This window comes from Fonsecaea multimorphosa, assembly GCF_000836435.1.
Source record: "Fonsecaea multimorphosa CBS 102226 unplaced genomic scaffold supercont1.1, whole genome shotgun sequence".
Taxonomy (NCBI): Eukaryota; Fungi; Ascomycota; class Eurotiomycetes; order Chaetothyriales; family Herpotrichiellaceae; genus Fonsecaea; species Fonsecaea multimorphosa.
In genome coordinates, this window is record NW_015971635.1 from 2177203 (window position 1) to 2193373 (window position 16171).

The 16171-nt window shown below is 53.3% G+C and overlaps 7 protein-coding genes across 7 annotated transcripts; 4 read left to right on the forward strand and 3 right to left on the reverse strand.

The window, feature by feature from the left end:
- Positions 1-651: 651 nt before the first annotated feature.
- Z520_00815 (uncharacterized protein) lies at positions 652-2792 on the forward strand (the record flags this gene model as incomplete). Its single annotated transcript, XM_016771335.1, has 4 exons — positions 652-1106; positions 1163-1967; positions 2061-2291; positions 2364-2792. The coding sequence occupies 4 exons, from the start codon at positions 652-654 to the stop codon at positions 2790-2792; spliced, it is 1920 nt and encodes a 639-aa protein (XP_016638245.1).
- A 229-nt stretch (positions 2793-3021) lies between these two features.
- Z520_00816 (uncharacterized protein) lies at positions 3022-3827 on the reverse strand (the record flags this gene model as incomplete). The annotated part of the gene is made up of 2 exons (XM_016771336.1): positions 3022-3618; positions 3648-3827. 2 exons carry the CDS (start codon positions 3825-3827, stop codon positions 3022-3024), a joined length of 777 nt encoding a protein of 258 aa, XP_016638246.1.
- Positions 3828-4921: 1094 nt separating this feature from the next.
- On the forward strand, positions 4922-5731 carry Z520_00817 (uncharacterized protein; the record flags this gene model as incomplete). The annotated part of the gene is made up of 1 exon (XM_016771337.1): positions 4922-5731. The coding sequence occupies one exon, from the start codon at positions 4922-4924 to the stop codon at positions 5729-5731; it is 810 nt and encodes a 269-aa protein (XP_016638247.1).
- Positions 5732-6456: 725 nt separating this feature from the next.
- Positions 6457-8012, reverse strand: Z520_00818 (uncharacterized protein; the record flags this gene model as incomplete). The annotated part of the gene is made up of 2 exons (XM_016771338.1): positions 6457-6530; positions 6596-8012. The coding sequence occupies 2 exons, from the start codon at positions 8010-8012 to the stop codon at positions 6457-6459; spliced, it is 1491 nt and encodes a 496-aa protein (XP_016638248.1).
- A 1224-nt stretch (positions 8013-9236) lies between these two features.
- Z520_00819 (uncharacterized protein) lies at positions 9237-10508 on the forward strand (the record flags this gene model as incomplete). The annotated part of the gene is made up of 5 exons (XM_016771339.1): positions 9237-9324; positions 9380-9462; positions 9518-9743; positions 9910-10287; positions 10369-10508. The coding sequence occupies 5 exons, from the start codon at positions 9237-9239 to the stop codon at positions 10506-10508; spliced, it is 915 nt and encodes a 304-aa protein (XP_016638249.1).
- A 317-nt stretch (positions 10509-10825) lies between these two features.
- On the forward strand, positions 10826-11800 carry Z520_00820 (uncharacterized protein; the record flags this gene model as incomplete). Its single annotated transcript, XM_016771340.1, has 1 exon — positions 10826-11800. The coding sequence occupies one exon, from the start codon at positions 10826-10828 to the stop codon at positions 11798-11800; it is 975 nt and encodes a 324-aa protein (XP_016638250.1).
- Positions 11801-12059: 259 nt separating this feature from the next.
- Z520_00821 (uncharacterized protein) lies at positions 12060-15839 on the reverse strand (the record flags this gene model as incomplete). The annotated part of the gene is made up of 2 exons (XM_016771341.1): positions 12060-12236; positions 12330-15839. The coding sequence occupies 2 exons, from the start codon at positions 15837-15839 to the stop codon at positions 12060-12062; spliced, it is 3687 nt and encodes a 1228-aa protein (XP_016638251.1).
- Between the last annotated feature and the right edge of the window lie 332 nt (positions 15840-16171).

Consider the following 16171-nt stretch of genomic DNA (forward strand, 5'->3'; position numbering starts at 1 on the left):
TAACCCAAGTCCCTCCCAGGATGACGTTGCGTGACTTCAGCTCTGCCAGAGAACGACCTCTACTCCCTCTTCTATTTCTGGGGCGTGGAAACCAACTGCTATTCCTCTATCCGCTCGTCGGACGATAATTCGCAAACATCGCGGTGACAACTCCATTCAGCAGGACGCGCGGCGGATCCTCGCCACCTCGTATTGTACCTCAAAAACCTTCCAGATTCAGCATCTGCGGCTGAGCTCGAGACCCTGCATACCCCACAAATACCGTCTTCGACGCTGGATTACTCGCTCCAAGCCCTCGCATCGCTTTAACCACACCGAGTGAGACTCTTGTATCCCGTGTGGCATCTTTTATCCTGCTTCTAGAACTGTCACCCGAAGTCTATCGAATGTCACAGGTCTCTTGGACTCGGCTCAGCTCAATCAACTGACCCTAGTATCATTACTCTCTAGTATCACTACTATTTGGGCCCTTTTTTTCCCAGGATGGCCGTGCGACAAAGCTTGAGCTGGGGCGGACTTCACGGGCTTGCAAGCAGCGCAATCATCGACGTATTCTTCTCAATATAATGAGTCCATGCGCCCGACTTACAGTGGTCTCCCCCTCAAACTGCTCTTCCATCTCTCACGCAGTGTAAACGCGATCTTTACAAGATGTTCATTCATCCTGTGTTATTTCTGTTGGCTTTGTTCGCGACGGTGGCGGTTACCCAGAGTGCTTCCTCCCCTTATGCTCCCACCCTCGTGCAATGCCCAAAGGATGTTCGAATACGGCCAGCTCACAACGGTCTCAGCCCACAGGAGAAGCAATGGAGAGAAAAACGTCTGGGCCATGTGGTCAAGGCCTTGTCTTCCTATCTAAATACTGCGAATATCCCCAACTACAAGCCGGGAGGATACCTTAGCAAGATGAACGTCTCGACAGCGCCGGTGGTCGGTATGGCGATTTCCGGCGGAGGCAGCCAGTCCGGCATGGGAGGACTGGGTCTTTGGCAGGCCTTCGACGACCGCTATCCTCCCGCCGTAAAGGCAGGTACTGGTGGCCTTGTGCAATGTCTTTCGTATCTGACCGGATTGAGTGGTGGAGGCTTGACCACCGTGCTGCCCCTGTAAGCTACTCACCCTCTCCCTAGGTATAACGAGGCAATAATTGACAACAAGCTAGGGCTAGCCACAATTTCAGCAGCCTTGAGAACGTTCGGGACAACGCCAACCTCACGGCCGACTACTTGGTCGGGCCAGGAGGGAACCAGACCGCGCACTTCGAGGCCGCTTTCAAGAATGCATATGTCAAGTACCTTGCAGGCTTCTCGGTCTCTGCCACGGATATTTTCGGGCAATTCTATCGGCAATATCTGCCAGCATCATGGGGCTACAAGGGCCTCTCTGACGTTGCCAACCCCAACACCAGCTTCTCCCAGGGACTTGCGCCGATGCCGATAGTGCTCCTGTCCGAAGTGGTCCCGGGCTCCTCTCCCGAAGTGGGCGGGATCATGTATCCGGGTGTCAACTCGAGTAACTTGACCATGTACGAGCAGACGCCGTTCGAATTCGGCAGCTGGGTCGGGGGCCGCGTGCAAGGTTTCATGCCCACCAAGTTCCTGGGGACGGCCATGAACAATGGAACGCCGGCTAGTTCGAACCATTGCGTCAACGGCTTCGACAAGGTCACGTTCGCCCAGGGCAGCACGGGCAACGCATGGAACTTTTGGTTCATTGACGCCTTCTACAACATCCCCCTCTTTTACAAGCGGGACAGAGTGTCGTCTCCACCGCAGAAGCGATCCACACTCGCGGGCGCACCCTCTGTTCCCATCCCTCAAAGCCAAAGCGACAATCCACAGGTCATCCTCGTGAACGAGACAGCCACGGTGTTCAACCAGACATTCAACGAATCCATGTGGGGCATATACCCCAATCCCTTCAACAACTACAACAAGAAAATGCAAGGAGAGGCTGAACTCCTGATTGTACGTTTTTTCCCATCACCCTCACCTCGCTGGCCGTGGAGCCGGATACCCGGATAGCAGAGAGCCCGCTCTGATCTGACGTTTGTGTTCTAGGTCGACGGCAGCGAAACAGGCGAGACGATCCCTCTGAGATCGCTGGTGGTGCCGCAAAGAAGCGTGGATTTCATCCTCGCCTTCGACTCCAGCGGCGAGGAACCGGGCAACAACTGGGTCAACGGGACGACCTTCGGCATGAGTGCAGCCGCATCAAAGCTCAATGGCATTCCGTTCCCAGAGGTCCCTGACCCGGCAACCTTTGTGAACCTGGGCCTCAATCGGTATCCCGTAAGTATACCAAACTCACCCTCAAATCTGTGATATGATTAAACTCACGTCCGTTTTCCGCGCAACCACTAGACATTCTTCGGCTGCAACGCCTCGGCATCCACGCCACTGATCCTGTACATCCCTAATGCCCCGTGGTCCGCATACTCGAACTACTCGTACACGGTCTCGTCCTTCACCGACAACCAACTGGACCTGGTCTTCAACAACTCGCTAAACACGGTGACCTTCGGTCTGGGCAAACTGGATGGCGTGCGCTCCGCGGGGAAGAACAACACAACGCCACCGCCGCCATTCCCGGCCTGCATCGCCTGCGGCCTCATCTACAAGTCCCTGCTTCGCGTTGGCGAGATGATACCACCGGCGTGCCAGGCTTGCTTCACCGCGCACTGCTGGAATGGCACGACGGCAGACACCCCCGCCACGCCGGTGTATGATCCCGGCTTGTTGCTGGAGCCGGGCGTTGGGTATGAGGAGTGGAACGCGACTGTTTGGACATGATCTGGTTAGTTGGTGCAGGAACCAGGAGTGTAGACTGTAGTAAACAATGTTAATGCTGAGCCGTTGGCTCTGGTGTTTTACTGTTTGATATCAGTAGATGCATGTCCTGTGGCGATGTCTCCCCCTGGCTTCCTCATGCCTCCCCCGTACTCCACACAGACGTCATCCGCCGCGCCTTCATCCACCAGCCCGCCTTAAGCTCTTGGCCCTATCCGAACTTATTCAAACCTCAGCCATCGATCTCCATGGCATCTCCTTCCTCTTCTTCCTCCTTCACCACCTCCTTCATCTCCTTATCCTCGTCCTCCTCATCACTGTCGTCCAGGTCATTGGCCTCGGTGTCCGTCTGCCCCTTGAACCAATACGAAGTGCCAGGAGCCCACTTCTTCCCCCTCGCCGTCTTCTTGACGAGGTCGGTCTCCTGGAAGGAGTATTCCAACCTCTTGAGCGGCAGCCTGGCGATCTGTCTGTTTGTCATTTCCTTGTTCTCTTTCGGACGCTGCTGCTGGCCCCACGTGACATGGATCTCGATCTTGACACTGCCCCCGCTGTTCTGTCCCGAGGCGATGTTGCGGTGAAACCACGACGAGTATGACCCGGACCGAGACCACTGTGACACCTCCCAGTAGGCCTGGCTCTTTGACGCCACTGTCTTCTGGAGGAAGAAGACCAGTTTACCTGTATCCTTTTCGTATTTTGGGTGAACAGCTTTCCAGGCGCGTTTGTTCGTCCTCTTCAATTTTGCATCGAATGATCGGAGGAGAGATTTCATCGATCGGCACTTGCACGCCGAAAGGAGGGTCGGATCTGTGACGCTTTCCTTGTTCTGGACGAGCCTGTCTCGACGGCTGCCACCGGAGGGCTGGTCTCGGCTGGAGTCTCGGTGGCTGGAGCCTTGACTGTCGGAGTACTGGCAGTGGTCTCGGCGTCTGGAATGTCTGAGGCCTCGGCATCGGTATCGGCATCGGCATCGTGCGTGGGCGCGGCTCTGTTGCGTGGCCCAAGAATAGGCAAGGTGAAGGTATTTTGGGACATCTTGACTTGTGCTAAGGAAGGTGCTGTGTGTGAAGATATGGTTGGGTTGATGAAGAGTCGAAGATTGAGCAGCGACCTTGTGGAGGTCGAGACCTGCGTCGCCGTGGCGTGTTGAAGGGGTGTCAAGAGAAGAACTGTGTGGATGAAATTGGTTGTCTTGATTCGAATTTATGCACTTGCTTTTTTCTCGAATCGATCAAAAATTCCAATTCGCCTGTAGTAGTGAAGATACCGGTACCCTCATGTGATATTTTAGCCAAGAGGTGCTTTTGGGAGGACTCACCAGTGTCACCACCTAGGTAGGTAGGCAGTGTAGTGAATACAGGGCCTGTGAATCCCCCCTTTCTCCACTTTTTCCCTTCACACACACATGCGGGAAAATATATCGAACATATATCACCATGAAACCCGCATTTTTGCCCTGAATCAATCTTGTACTGGCACGTCATATGGACTCTGGCTGTAAGTGTGTAGCTACCATCCGGATGCGCTTGCTCTGACATCTTTGAGCGGCGCGGTACACTCGCTTGGCTTCGCCTATGGCCGGTCGGTACTTGTTTTTGTGATTTTTGGGAGGAGGATTTTCTTTTTGGTTTCCTCCTCCTTCCCATGCTCAGAGTGGAATCACGGTGGTTCAAAGCTGGTTCTGGACAACAAGTAGTTTTTTTGCCGCCTTCCGGGTTTTCTGTGATAAGGCGTTGTGCATGTGTGTGGTTGTTATCCGCGGCATGCAGTGAAGGCAGTGCCTCACCTTGGCGAAGACACCGCGACAACGATACCGACAACGAAAACAAACACGCCGATGGATTACCACAGTTCAGAATTCTCTCTCTCTCTTTCTCTCTCTTGCCCCAGCCAGTGTTTTCCATCCCTAGTTCGCTTGAGACATATCCCTTGAACCAACTCGCCTGATCAGCCCGCGTGCTTGCATTCCTTGTTCGTTTACTTCTTTTGCTGATCCAGACTCGATTGAATAGGTATTCTCAACCGCACGCACCGGCCCTGCTTTGCCCGAGTCGATTCTAACTTTTCGCAGCCTCCTTAGAGCCATCGTTCCAGGTCCTCATCCGTAATAGACGTCAACCTTGTCCGCCATGCCCAAAGCAGAAGTGCCAGCACCCACTGAGCCCGCGACGCAAAGTCCGCAAAAGAGCGGTAAAGCCGGCTGCTCCTCTGCGCCAGTGCCAGATCCAGCCCGAGACGTCCGGCTGCAGGTTCGACTGATCCTGAATGGACACAGGGCAACGGACTTCTTTCGCATACCTGCCAATAGAGGTCGATCAATGGCCGAGATACTGCAGTGGTTGAAAAGATACATGTATGCGCACAATCAACGGCTCTGGTACATTTTTGGGGGACTCTTCTTCGACGACGACCACCCTCCATTATTCATCCTGCAACAGACAGTTCGGAAGCGGAAGAAAGACCGGGAACGTTTCATCGGGATCCCGTACACCAACAATCCGGGCTTCAGCGCCTGGTTCACGGACCACGTCTCATCGGGGATCTCGGCCAAGTCTGATTTGAAAATCGAGATCCGCGTGTCCAACTATCACACGAGAGGCGAACTGGTCGAGCGCGGCTCGCCGGAGCGGCCGCGGAAGAAGCGGGCTAAGGCCGACTGGTGTCTGCGCAGATACCTGCGCTTCGCCGCCGAGTTCGAGGAAGACGACCTGGATGAGCAGATGGAGAAGGATCGCAAGCTCCGCGAGGTGGGCCTTCTGCCGTCAATGGATGATGGGGAAGAATACGAGCACTACAAGCCCAAGGAGTGGCCGTACGCTTGCTCCACCCTCGCCCTTTTCGGGCCCTACCGCGGTCGGAAGTACTGTGCATCTTGGGACCACGAGGACGACACGGACGACGAATACTCCGGGCGATGGGAGGAGATTGACGAGGACTGAGGAGTTAGACAAGACTCGCACAACTGTGGGAAGGGGCTTAGGATAATGGCTGAAGTCGAGAATGAGTTTCCAGAGTAGAGGATTGCCAAGACGCCCAGATCTGGTTAGGCTGGCGGACCACTAGGCTTTTTAAGTATCAATTGTGGGCCGCTGAGGGGTCTCACTGTGGTATCTAATTAGTACTGTGTTGTAATGCTGTGGTATAGGAGGCGTGGTAGATGGTACCTAGGTAACCTGGAAAGGTGTAAGTGTCAGAGAGTGCTTAAGTAGCCCAGTCGGTCGTGACTGGCAGGGCCTAACATCGCTGTTAGACCCTGGCAGTCACGACCCACCACCTATATCTACCACTGTCAGACACTTACGCCTTTACCACCTACCAAGCATCTCGAGGATGAGAACCGCAAGCTACAGGAGCAGCTGAAGCAGCTGCGGGAGGAGAAGGCGCAGCTGGAAGAAAAGGGCATGGGGGTTGCACACAAAGCCCGACAGCAATCACTCAATGAGGCGCAACTATAGCACAGGGGAACACCTGAGCCAAGAATGGCTCAACGATGAATGAGAGACGGTACTCTTCTGTAATTATCAAGCACAAATTCAGATTTTCAATTGTTTGTGAGACGGACTACATATGTACAAATATTGCCCAGATTTGTCGACGACGAAACGCTCCAGATAACCCACATTAACGCCAAAGTGCCGCGGGGTGCACAAGGTATATGTGACAATCATGCTTTGACAATCTTGTTGACAGCCTCCTCGATGCGATTGCCTAGCGACTCATCTACGCGGCGGAAGAGATCTGCAAAAAAGAGACGCCGTTAGTCGTTGAGTCAGACAGACGCCTGGATGGCATGAAAGACTTACCAAAGACCTTTTCGCGCAACCAGTCCCTCTTGACACCAGCAATGTGGCCGGCGATGTTGGCGATGAAGGCTTCCTGCGCGCCCTCCTCCTTGGCCATGACCTTGTTCCACAGGGCGCGCGGCTGCTTGAAGTCCTCGTCGGTCACTTCGGAGGTAAATACGACAGGTCCACTCAGCGACTCCTCGGTCGGTTTGTATTCGGAAACGCCGGTGGTGTGGAAGCCCGTGGGATGGATGGAGCTGTTCAGGTAGTTCGGGTCGGGGCCGTAGTTGGTGGTGAAGTTCATGAAGCCATCCCGCTCGGTGGGGATGTAGATGGGCACCTTGGCGGCGTTGGTGGGCAGCATTTGATAATTGACGCCCAGTCGGTAGCGGGCAGCGTCGGGATATGCGAACATCCGAGCCTGTAGCATAGGATCGGCACTAGGCTCGATACCGGGGACCAGATTGGATGGCGAGAAGGCGGCCTGCTCAATCTCGGCGAAGTAGTTGGTAGGATTGGTGTCAAAGACAAGTTTGCCGACGGGCCGGAGGGGGTATTGCTCATGAGGCCACACCTTGGTCATATCGAAGATGTTGACCGGGCACAAGGCCGCATCGGCAGGGTGGATAGTCTGAATGGACACTGTGTAAGAGGGATAGTTGCCCTTCTCGATCTCGTTGAACAGGTCATTGGTCAAATGGTCGGGGCTCTCGCCGGCAAGTCTGACAGCCTCTTGGTTCGTCAGGTTCTTGACGCCGCCGTCAGCGTGGATGTGGATTCTGACATAGTGGAAGGAGCCATCCTTCTTGGTAAACTTGTAAGTGTGGCCACTGTATCCGTTGATGGCGCGCAAAGACGCGGGAGTACCCCGGTCGCTGAAGAGGAACATCAAAGCATGTACAGTTTCAGGGGCCCCGACGTGGAAGTCCCAGAACATGTCTGCGTCGGAAGTGTGTGTAGCAGGATGTCTCTTGTGGGAACGGTTGAGGGAGGGGAATTTGATGGGGTCTCGGACGAAGAAGACGGGCTGGTTGTTGAAGACCCAGTCATGGTTTCCTTCGGCAGTCTTGAACTTGATAGCCCAGCCATGGAAGTCACGAATGGTGTCGGCGGAACCAGCTTCGGGACCGACGGTCGAGATTCGAGTCAAGACCTCTGTCTTCTTGCCAATGCCATTGAGAAAATCTGCATCAGTGATGTCGGAGATGTCGTGGGTGACTTGGAAATAACCTCGGGCGCCGGCTGCTTTGGCATGGACGACTCTTTCGGGGATTCGCTCGCGCGAGAAGTGGGCAAGGGTCTCAATCAATTGGGTATCTTGGAGAAGGACGAGACCGCCGCCCAGCTTGTTGCGGACTTGGACGCTAGTATCGTTTCTGGGGAGGGGAGCACCCTCTGCAAGGGTGTAGAGATTATGAGGTCCAGCAACAATCATGGTTGGAAGACAATATGCAATTGGGAGAGGAAGATTGATTGAATGGGTTGACTTGGAAGGTCGACAGTGCTTGGAAGTATTCAGGTAGAAAGCAGGAGGATGCTTACCCTTTTGTATCGCACAGCAAAGCGTCTGGATTGAGCCACTTGAGCATGTTATTCAAGCACCTCGTGCCATTCATTTCTCATTCTCTTGCTCCTATAACGAGGACCCTCTGCACAGTCATTGCGATATCCCGTGTAATGGAAGGCTCCATCTCCATAGAATGTGCTTCTGTTAGTGGTCGTGGACAAAGATTCAGGCAATGGACTCGCGACAAAGATTAGCCAGCCTTAGGGAAAATGTTGCGCGCTAATCCGTGAGGTGGACGCGGATGATTTGTACCCCGGCAGGCCAATCGAACTGCGCATCGACGTCAGTGACTGAGCAGCCGCTGGTACCGCTGGTGCCGCATATGTTCGTCGGTGGTGGAGTCAAGCCCTTGAGCCAGATCCGGCAACTGTCCTGCAAATGGCAGCTTTGAAGCAGCATGTGGTGTGTGCGAAGAACAATCAAAGAACGTCGACGTCGACGGAATCCGCCGCGGAGAAGGAGAGGAAAAGGAAGAAATTTTGTCCGAGCTTGTTCCGGAACCTCGTTGCTGCTTTTAGGCGCAGTAGACGCAGTAAATAAATCGCTACGTCAGTCGATGCACGATGCACTTCGTCAATCTCGCAACGTCGTGCTCTCCCAGTGCCCTATATCATATGCCTGTCGCTTCTCTCCGCTAGGGCAGACACACGGCAGCGACAAGGAAGATCCATCTGTCCTCTTATCGGGTCGAATGAGCCCTCGGCTCTCCTTGGGGACGAGCTATCGACAGCTCCAGCGGCCCAGACTCAACCTCAGCGTCCTTTGATACCAGCTTCGGTTTTGACAGGAGCTTCTTCAGAAGGTTCAATGATTCCGATTGATTGTGCTATGCACCTCTTGTCATCTTGCATCTTGTGGGTCGCGGTTTTGAAGAGTTATTCTCCTTGTTTTCGCTTCTGATTGGCCCCTGATTGAGTCAGTCTACCGTAGTGTCCACTTACCGGTCAATCACTTTCGCAATGGAACCCACGCTTTTGAGTTTCTGAGATAGAGTCTTCCGAGTGAGTATCTCAATACTGAGCACAACCGTCAAACCATCAGCCGACGTGCTACCATCAGCGTCAAGCATACCATCCGCCAACCCAATCAGAGATGGCCCTCCCAACCCATTTTCCACTGCAAATTACTGGCGGGAAAACTGTCCAGATCCCATCTATTGGTTTTGGAACTTGGGGTGGAGGTATGTCTTAGGTCCTAGTGTACACTTGATGCGCCAGCCTGACTCTTCCCTGAAGGAAATCCGGAGTGGTGCAAAGATGCCACATTAACAGCTCTGAAGCTGGGATACAGACACTTAGATTGTGCTTGGATGTATGGTGTATGATTTCGTCTTCACAAAGACCCAAGAACATCTGCCACTGACTGAAAACCAGGTCGATGAAGAGGTTGGGGCCGCGATCCGAGAATCAGGAATCCCCAGATCCGAGCTGTTCATCACGACCAAGTTCTGGCCGCACTTCTCCGCCCCAGAAAACGTGGAATTATGCTTGGACCAGTGCTTGAAGAGGATGGGCCTGGACTATGTCGACTTGTTCCTGGCGCACTGGCCCGTCGCATTCAAACCGATATCGAGAGATGCCCTTGAAAACGCGGATAAACGTGCCTACGTCTCCAAGTCTGAGAAAGGAATGTTGCTGGAACCTGGCACAAACAAAGCGGTCATTGATTGGGAACATACCACCAACAATATCGCAACCCAAGCCGGTGAGTTGCATTCACACACCCATCTCAATGATTCGCTGAGCGTTTTCATCAGGCCAGAAAGGCAGCTTCGTCCCTACGTGGCAAGCGATGCAGAGACTCGTATCAACCGGCAAGACACGAGCCGTTGGCGTCTCCAACTTTTCCATTTCCGAAGTCAAGGAGATCTTGCCTTACGCTCAAGAGGTGCCGATATCCTGCAATCAAGTCGAAGTTCACCCTTGGCTACCGAACAACGAGCTCATCGCGTTCATGAAAGAGCATGGCATTCTTGTGACATGCTACTCCCCCTTTGCGGGACAAAAGGCGGACGGAGAGACGCTCCTTAAAGATCCAACAGTCAAGAAGATCGCCGAGAAGAATGGTATGGACGTCGGGCAGTTGCTGCAGAGCTGGGCTGTCCAGAGAGGCACCGTCCCTCTGGGGAAGAGCCAGACAAAAGGTTTGTGCACTGCCTCCTGATGCAGACCTCAATGGCCCTAGTCTATCATGGTGTGGCTGACAACCCGCTGTAATTTTCCAGCTCGAATCAAATCCAACCTCGCAGTAAGGGAGCTGTCGCCAGAAGACATGAAAGCGCTTGATAAGCTTGAAATTCCAAACGGCAAGGGGAGGACAATTGACTATAGTGATGAATGGGGGGTTAATCTCTTTACTAACTAATATTTTCCGTCCTTGGCTCATATAGAAGGAGAAAGTCCATGGAGAAATAACAGAACATTCTAAACGTTAAACACAAGAGAGTTTTATGGATGAGGGAGCAAGTAAGTAACGGACTCTCGAACAGTCTAAACCATATTGCGGCACGAGGACAGTGAACAGCAAGGCTGTGGTGAGGGGTAAACCTTTCCCATCGAGCCATCTCCGCACTCAGCCTCGCCGATATTTTTTACTCATGCGCACCGCGACGAGTTTCATGCCCAGTTCTCTGCAATTACACTTGAACTGCGAATCCCAACCTCCGCGAAATCCCCTCAAACATGCCTCACAAACACAAACGCAAGCGCGAAGAGGATGATTCCAATTTCAACTTGCCGCCCACGTCCCGCGCGCGAACTTTGTCCGTGCACCAGAAGTCTGAATCCATCTTCACCTCAGACGCGGACAGGAAACGTACGCAGGAGGCGAGGAGGGGTAAAAAGAAGAATAGCAAGAGCAAAAGCAATGGGGCGGCGGACTTTGAGGACGATACTCCCAAAGCGTTCAAGCGGTTAATGGCGTTCCAGCCGGGTGCAGGTGGGAAGAAGATGCGGCCGTCGGGCCTGGACGATGGAGATCTGTCGAAGAAGAAGAAGAGGAAGCAGCAAAGGGAAAGGGAGGATAGGGTGGTACCAAACTCAGAATCAGCTTCGAAACCTGATCCATTAGGGGGAGATGCTGGCGCATCGACAGAAGCATCCGACACCACCACCACTCAGCTCCCACGTCTCCTCCCAGGGGAATCCCTCTCCTCCTACTCAGCGCGAGTGGACCAATCCCTCCCTCTAACCTCGATCCCCCGGCACCGCACACGCCTCACCTCCATCCCCGGGTTGGAAAAGATAAAGACACCACTAACAAAACACAACAAGCGCCTGGCGCGGATGCAGAAGGAGTGGCGCGCCACGGACGCCCGGCTCAGGGAGAAAAAACAGGAAGAGCATGAAGAGATGCTGGAGAAGAAGGAGGAGGATGAGATCCTCTGGCTTGGGGCGGGGATTGATCCCACGCTGAGCACAAACTCCAACAACAACAATAACAAGAAGAAGAAGAAGAAGCGGAAAGGAGGCGATGGCATGGATGACGCCGACCCTTGGAAAATACTAGAAAAGAAGCGCCGTGAGGAAGGGCAGTTGGGTAGACAGGCGAACTTGCAGGACGTGGTGGCGGCGCCGCCGACTCTAAAACCAGTCAAGAATATCTTCAAGGAGAAGCCCCAGCTCCAGAGAAAGTCCGGGACGGTCTCGGTAGTATGAACGGCAAAAGGCATGAAAGTGAAGGGCTTGGATAGAGAGGAAATCATAGACATATTCCCACAGGTCATAACAATGTGGAATGGCTTCCACTTGCGTGAATGTTCGAGCTGTTATTTACGTTGTTGCGGGTATCTGATTCCATCTATCCAATCCCATCTCCAAGCCTGCTTGAGCCAGAAGACTCCCTCCTTTCCTTCACGCACGATAACCCGCAATAGCAGATCCTCAACAGCCGCAAGGCCTTCCCCGACCTCCCTTTTCAACCCCAGGTACCTCCTCCTCCTCTACCCTGCCTCCTCTGCGCACTCAACCGCCAATCATCGTCTCCACTCGCGAACTTGTTGTGCAAGGGTTGAATCCTTTCTGCCTTCTTGCGCTTGCTCAAGCGATCTGTAGGCGCGACTTTGAAGAACGTGGGGGCAGCTTCAACTAGCCACTGTAACCATGAGTCAGTACCAGGTACCATTTGAAAAGTCTGAGCTCGCAAGGGAGGGCATATTCCCTGTCTTTGACGGTGAGGGATACGTACCTTAGGTTCAATCACAGTCGCGCAGTGCATGTACTCCTTGGTCGTCAGCACCAGCGTATGGAAAATGACATGCTCGGCCGGTTTTCCAAACAACGCGGAACTAGGATGCATGTAGACGGGTGTTCCCTCAATAAGTGTTTTGTATCCCTCCTGCGGATCCTTCCGCGCCGAATTTCTGAAAAATCCGGCGCAGAGTGCCTGTCGAACCTTGATCGTATTGCGACCGCAGGAAACTATTTGATGCTTATACCGTTCCATAATCGTGACAAGTTGCTGGCGCACGTCCTTTGCTCGCGCTATTTGCCGCTTTTGAATGAAGTTCTCGAAACACCAGGGATCACTGTACCGAGATTGCTTCCACGCATTGTAGACGTTTAGCAGTGTAAGATGGTCACCATGGGGATCATGAAACTTTGCCTTTTTCTGGTCGGCTTGCTGTTGCTTCTCTTTTGGGCGGTAAAACACCGTCTGTACGGATAGCATCGCCACGATAGTGAGCATCTCATCCGAACAACCCAAATCCACAGATGCGATTAGGGCTTTTGATAAGGAGGGCTCCATAGGAAAATCGGCCATTTTACGTCCGAGTCGTGTGAGAAGACCTTCATCATCGAGGGCGGAAAGAGCATATAGTTCTTCGAGGGCTGTTAACATAGTGTTCGTTGGCGGTGGGTCCATGAAGTCGAAATGTAAAAGATCGTTGATGCCCATTGCTTTGAGCATGAGAATGGTGTTGGAAAGATTCTGGCGCTGGATTTCTGGTATGGAGGTTGGCAGCATTTCAGATTGGTACGCTGCTTCGGTGTATAGGCGGAAGCATTTGCCCGGACCCGTCCTACCTGCTCGACCGGCCCTTTGTTTAGCTTGTGCTTGAGAGATTGGAGTCACAACGAGTGAGTCCATCCCAAGCTTCGGATCATAGGCATTCTGCTTGACAAAGCCAGGGTCGATCACATAGTAGATCCCGTCAATAGTGATTGATGTTTCCGCAATGTTCGTAGCAATAACAACCTTTCGACCACCGGGCGGCGCAGGCTCAAAAATTCGGCTCTGCATTTCGCTAGGAAGAGCCGAGTAGACAGGTAGAATAACCAGTTCAGGAACACTCGGTCCTAAAGCCTTCATTCTTTCGTACAGAACTTCGCAGCTGGTGTCGATCTCTTCCTGTCCAGTTAAGAACAGGAGAATATCACCCGGCGGTTCGGTAAGGTGAATTTGCATGACAGTAGTCAACGCCGCGTCCAAATAGTCTTCCTCAGGTTCTCTCGAGTACATGATTTCGACCGGGAACGTTCGGCCGGGAATGGAAAAGATGGGACACTGGTTGAAATATTCAGAAAACTTGTCTGCGTCGAGAGTGGCCGAGGTGACAATCAGCTTCAGATCCGGCCGCCTCTTCAGGGTTTTCTTGAGCAGCCCAAACAAAACGTCTGTGGCAATGGTTCTCTCATGCGCTTCGTCCAGCATAATGACGCTGTAGCGCTTGAGATCCGGATCCAGTAAGATCTCTCGCTGAAGCATTCCGTCAGTCATGTATTTGATCCTCGTGTCTGGTGAAGTCCGATCCTCGAAACGAATAGTATAGCCGACTTCTTTTCCTAATTCACAACCAACCTCCTCGGACACACGCTTCGCCACAGACATGGCCGCGACACGACGAGGCTGCGTACATCCAATCATGCCGTTGTTGGCGTACCCAGCTTCGGCAAGGTACTGGGTAAGCTGAGTCGTCTTACCAGAACCGGTATCTCCAACCACGATGAGGAGCTGATTCGCTGCCACAGCCTCGAGCAATTGCTTGCGAAAGTGAAAGACTGGAAGTGACTCCCTTTGCTGCTTGATGGTCATATCTGTCCTGCGGCCATAAGACTGGTTCTTGCCCTGGGTTGCTCGTTTCCACTCGGGCACAGCTTCTATAGCTCGTGAAGATTGTTGCTGGGCTTGTCGCAGGTCTGATGCGAATTTTCTTTGTTCAGGGTTGATCATCGGATCCTGCCATTGCGTGTTGAGATCGACTTTGGATGCCTCTTCTGCGGCTCGCTCAGCTGCTTCCTGCTGTTTGAGTTCTTTCCTCTCCTTTGCTAAGTTTGTGCCAGCTTGAGCCGCCCTGTTCAAGGACCCTTCAGGAGCCTTCACAACTCGAATCGGTGACAATTCCAGGGACATTTTGGTTTGACCTGCGAGGAACGGCGGCTCCTCTTCTCGTACCTCAATATCGATGTCTTCCTCCTCCTCAAACTGGTCGTCTCCGTTCAAGGTAGCGTTGTATTCCTCGTCAATATCGGGATAATCCTGTGCGGAGATTGCACCTGAAGCGATGAGTTGCTTGATCTCCCATCGTTCAGGGGACGTCATCCTCTTTCGAGACTTTCCAGCCTTCGAGGCAAAACCATCTTCAATAACGGGGACTGTGCTGCCCAGATTCCCGTAACGGTCGTCAGACGGCTGACCGTTGAGCCGTTCCATATTGGCACCAGAAGCTATTCTCCTAGATGGAACAAGATCTTGCCCAGTAACCTGATCAACCTCTTTCATTGACAAGCTGACTTTGTTGTTTTCCATCTTGACAACTTTGACCTTAACATGTTGCCCACGAGACAGGAGGTCGGACGGGTGGTTAACTCTAGCGCCTTCTTGAATAGCTGAGACATGAATCAGCCCACTGACATTGCCTTTGACACCCTGAAGACTAGCAAATGCTCCAAAGTCCTTGATACCATTGACCACAGCATCGTAGACTTTGTAGAGGACGGGGAACTCGTCAAGTTCGCGAGGAGGTGGCCTTTGAAAATCATCGTCTTCATCATAATCGCGCCGCCTGCTCTTGTGATGGCCATTTCGTCTCTCGTCGTACCGGTCTCTGTAACCCGTATGCCTGTCTTCATACCCCTGATCTCGGTATTTGCGCGACCTCTTCTCCTCGTGGGGGCTAGGACTCCGGGACCAGTATTTGCGTCTTGGTTCTCGGTCTCTTGCATAGTCGTCACGATCGGGACTGCGACTCCTCTTCCTGTTCCTTTCGATTGTGCCATTTGTGCCGTTCTTCGAGTTTCCCGCAAGTCCTTCGAGAAGTGCAAAAGTATCGTCCTCCGCCGGGGGATTCGCCCGATTCGCCTTCTTCTGTGCAGCTATGTCATCCTCGGAATCGGTCCAGGGCTGTTCGCGATCTGGGACTGCAAGCCCTTTGAAGATCCTTGCCTTGCGTCCGATCGAGTCCAACTCGTCCATGTCCGATGTGCCATTTCCCTGCGTGGGTTGTTTCTTGCTCTTTTTGTACTCGGGATGCATCGTCTTGATCAGCCGATCGATGCTCTCAACCAGGCTGTTGGGGAATTCCGCTCCCATGCCCGCCAGGGATTCCTTGAACTTGTCCAGGTTGCCCCCACATTTTTCGTGCTGGTCGATGACGAACTCGGCGAGAGTTTTGTCGTTGATGCCCAAGTGGTTTTGCAATTCGGAGGTGACTTTGGAAACGAGGGACAGCAGTTCGAGGGAGGTGAAGTCGTCCATGGCTGCCCAAAGACGAGCCTCTATGCGGACGCTGTGTGATTATCGTCTAAGGGCGGGTCTGGTCCGGCCAGTTGACGGCCCTTGGTGTCTTGTTCTCGGTGTCGGAGATGGACATGGAAATTTTGAGAAAGCGGAAGCGGGATGCAGCCTGCGGAGCAAACGGACCTCGCCTCGCTTGGGTTGGCTTGATCTGGGTGGCGGCGACTTGGTGGCGCAGATTGCCCAGGCTCTGTGGGGTTCACTTGGTGGCTCGGTGGCACCTGGCGAACGGGCTCGATCTCTGGCCAGCATGGTGCCACTGGGAGCCAGGTGAACGGCATGGCCTTTTCTGA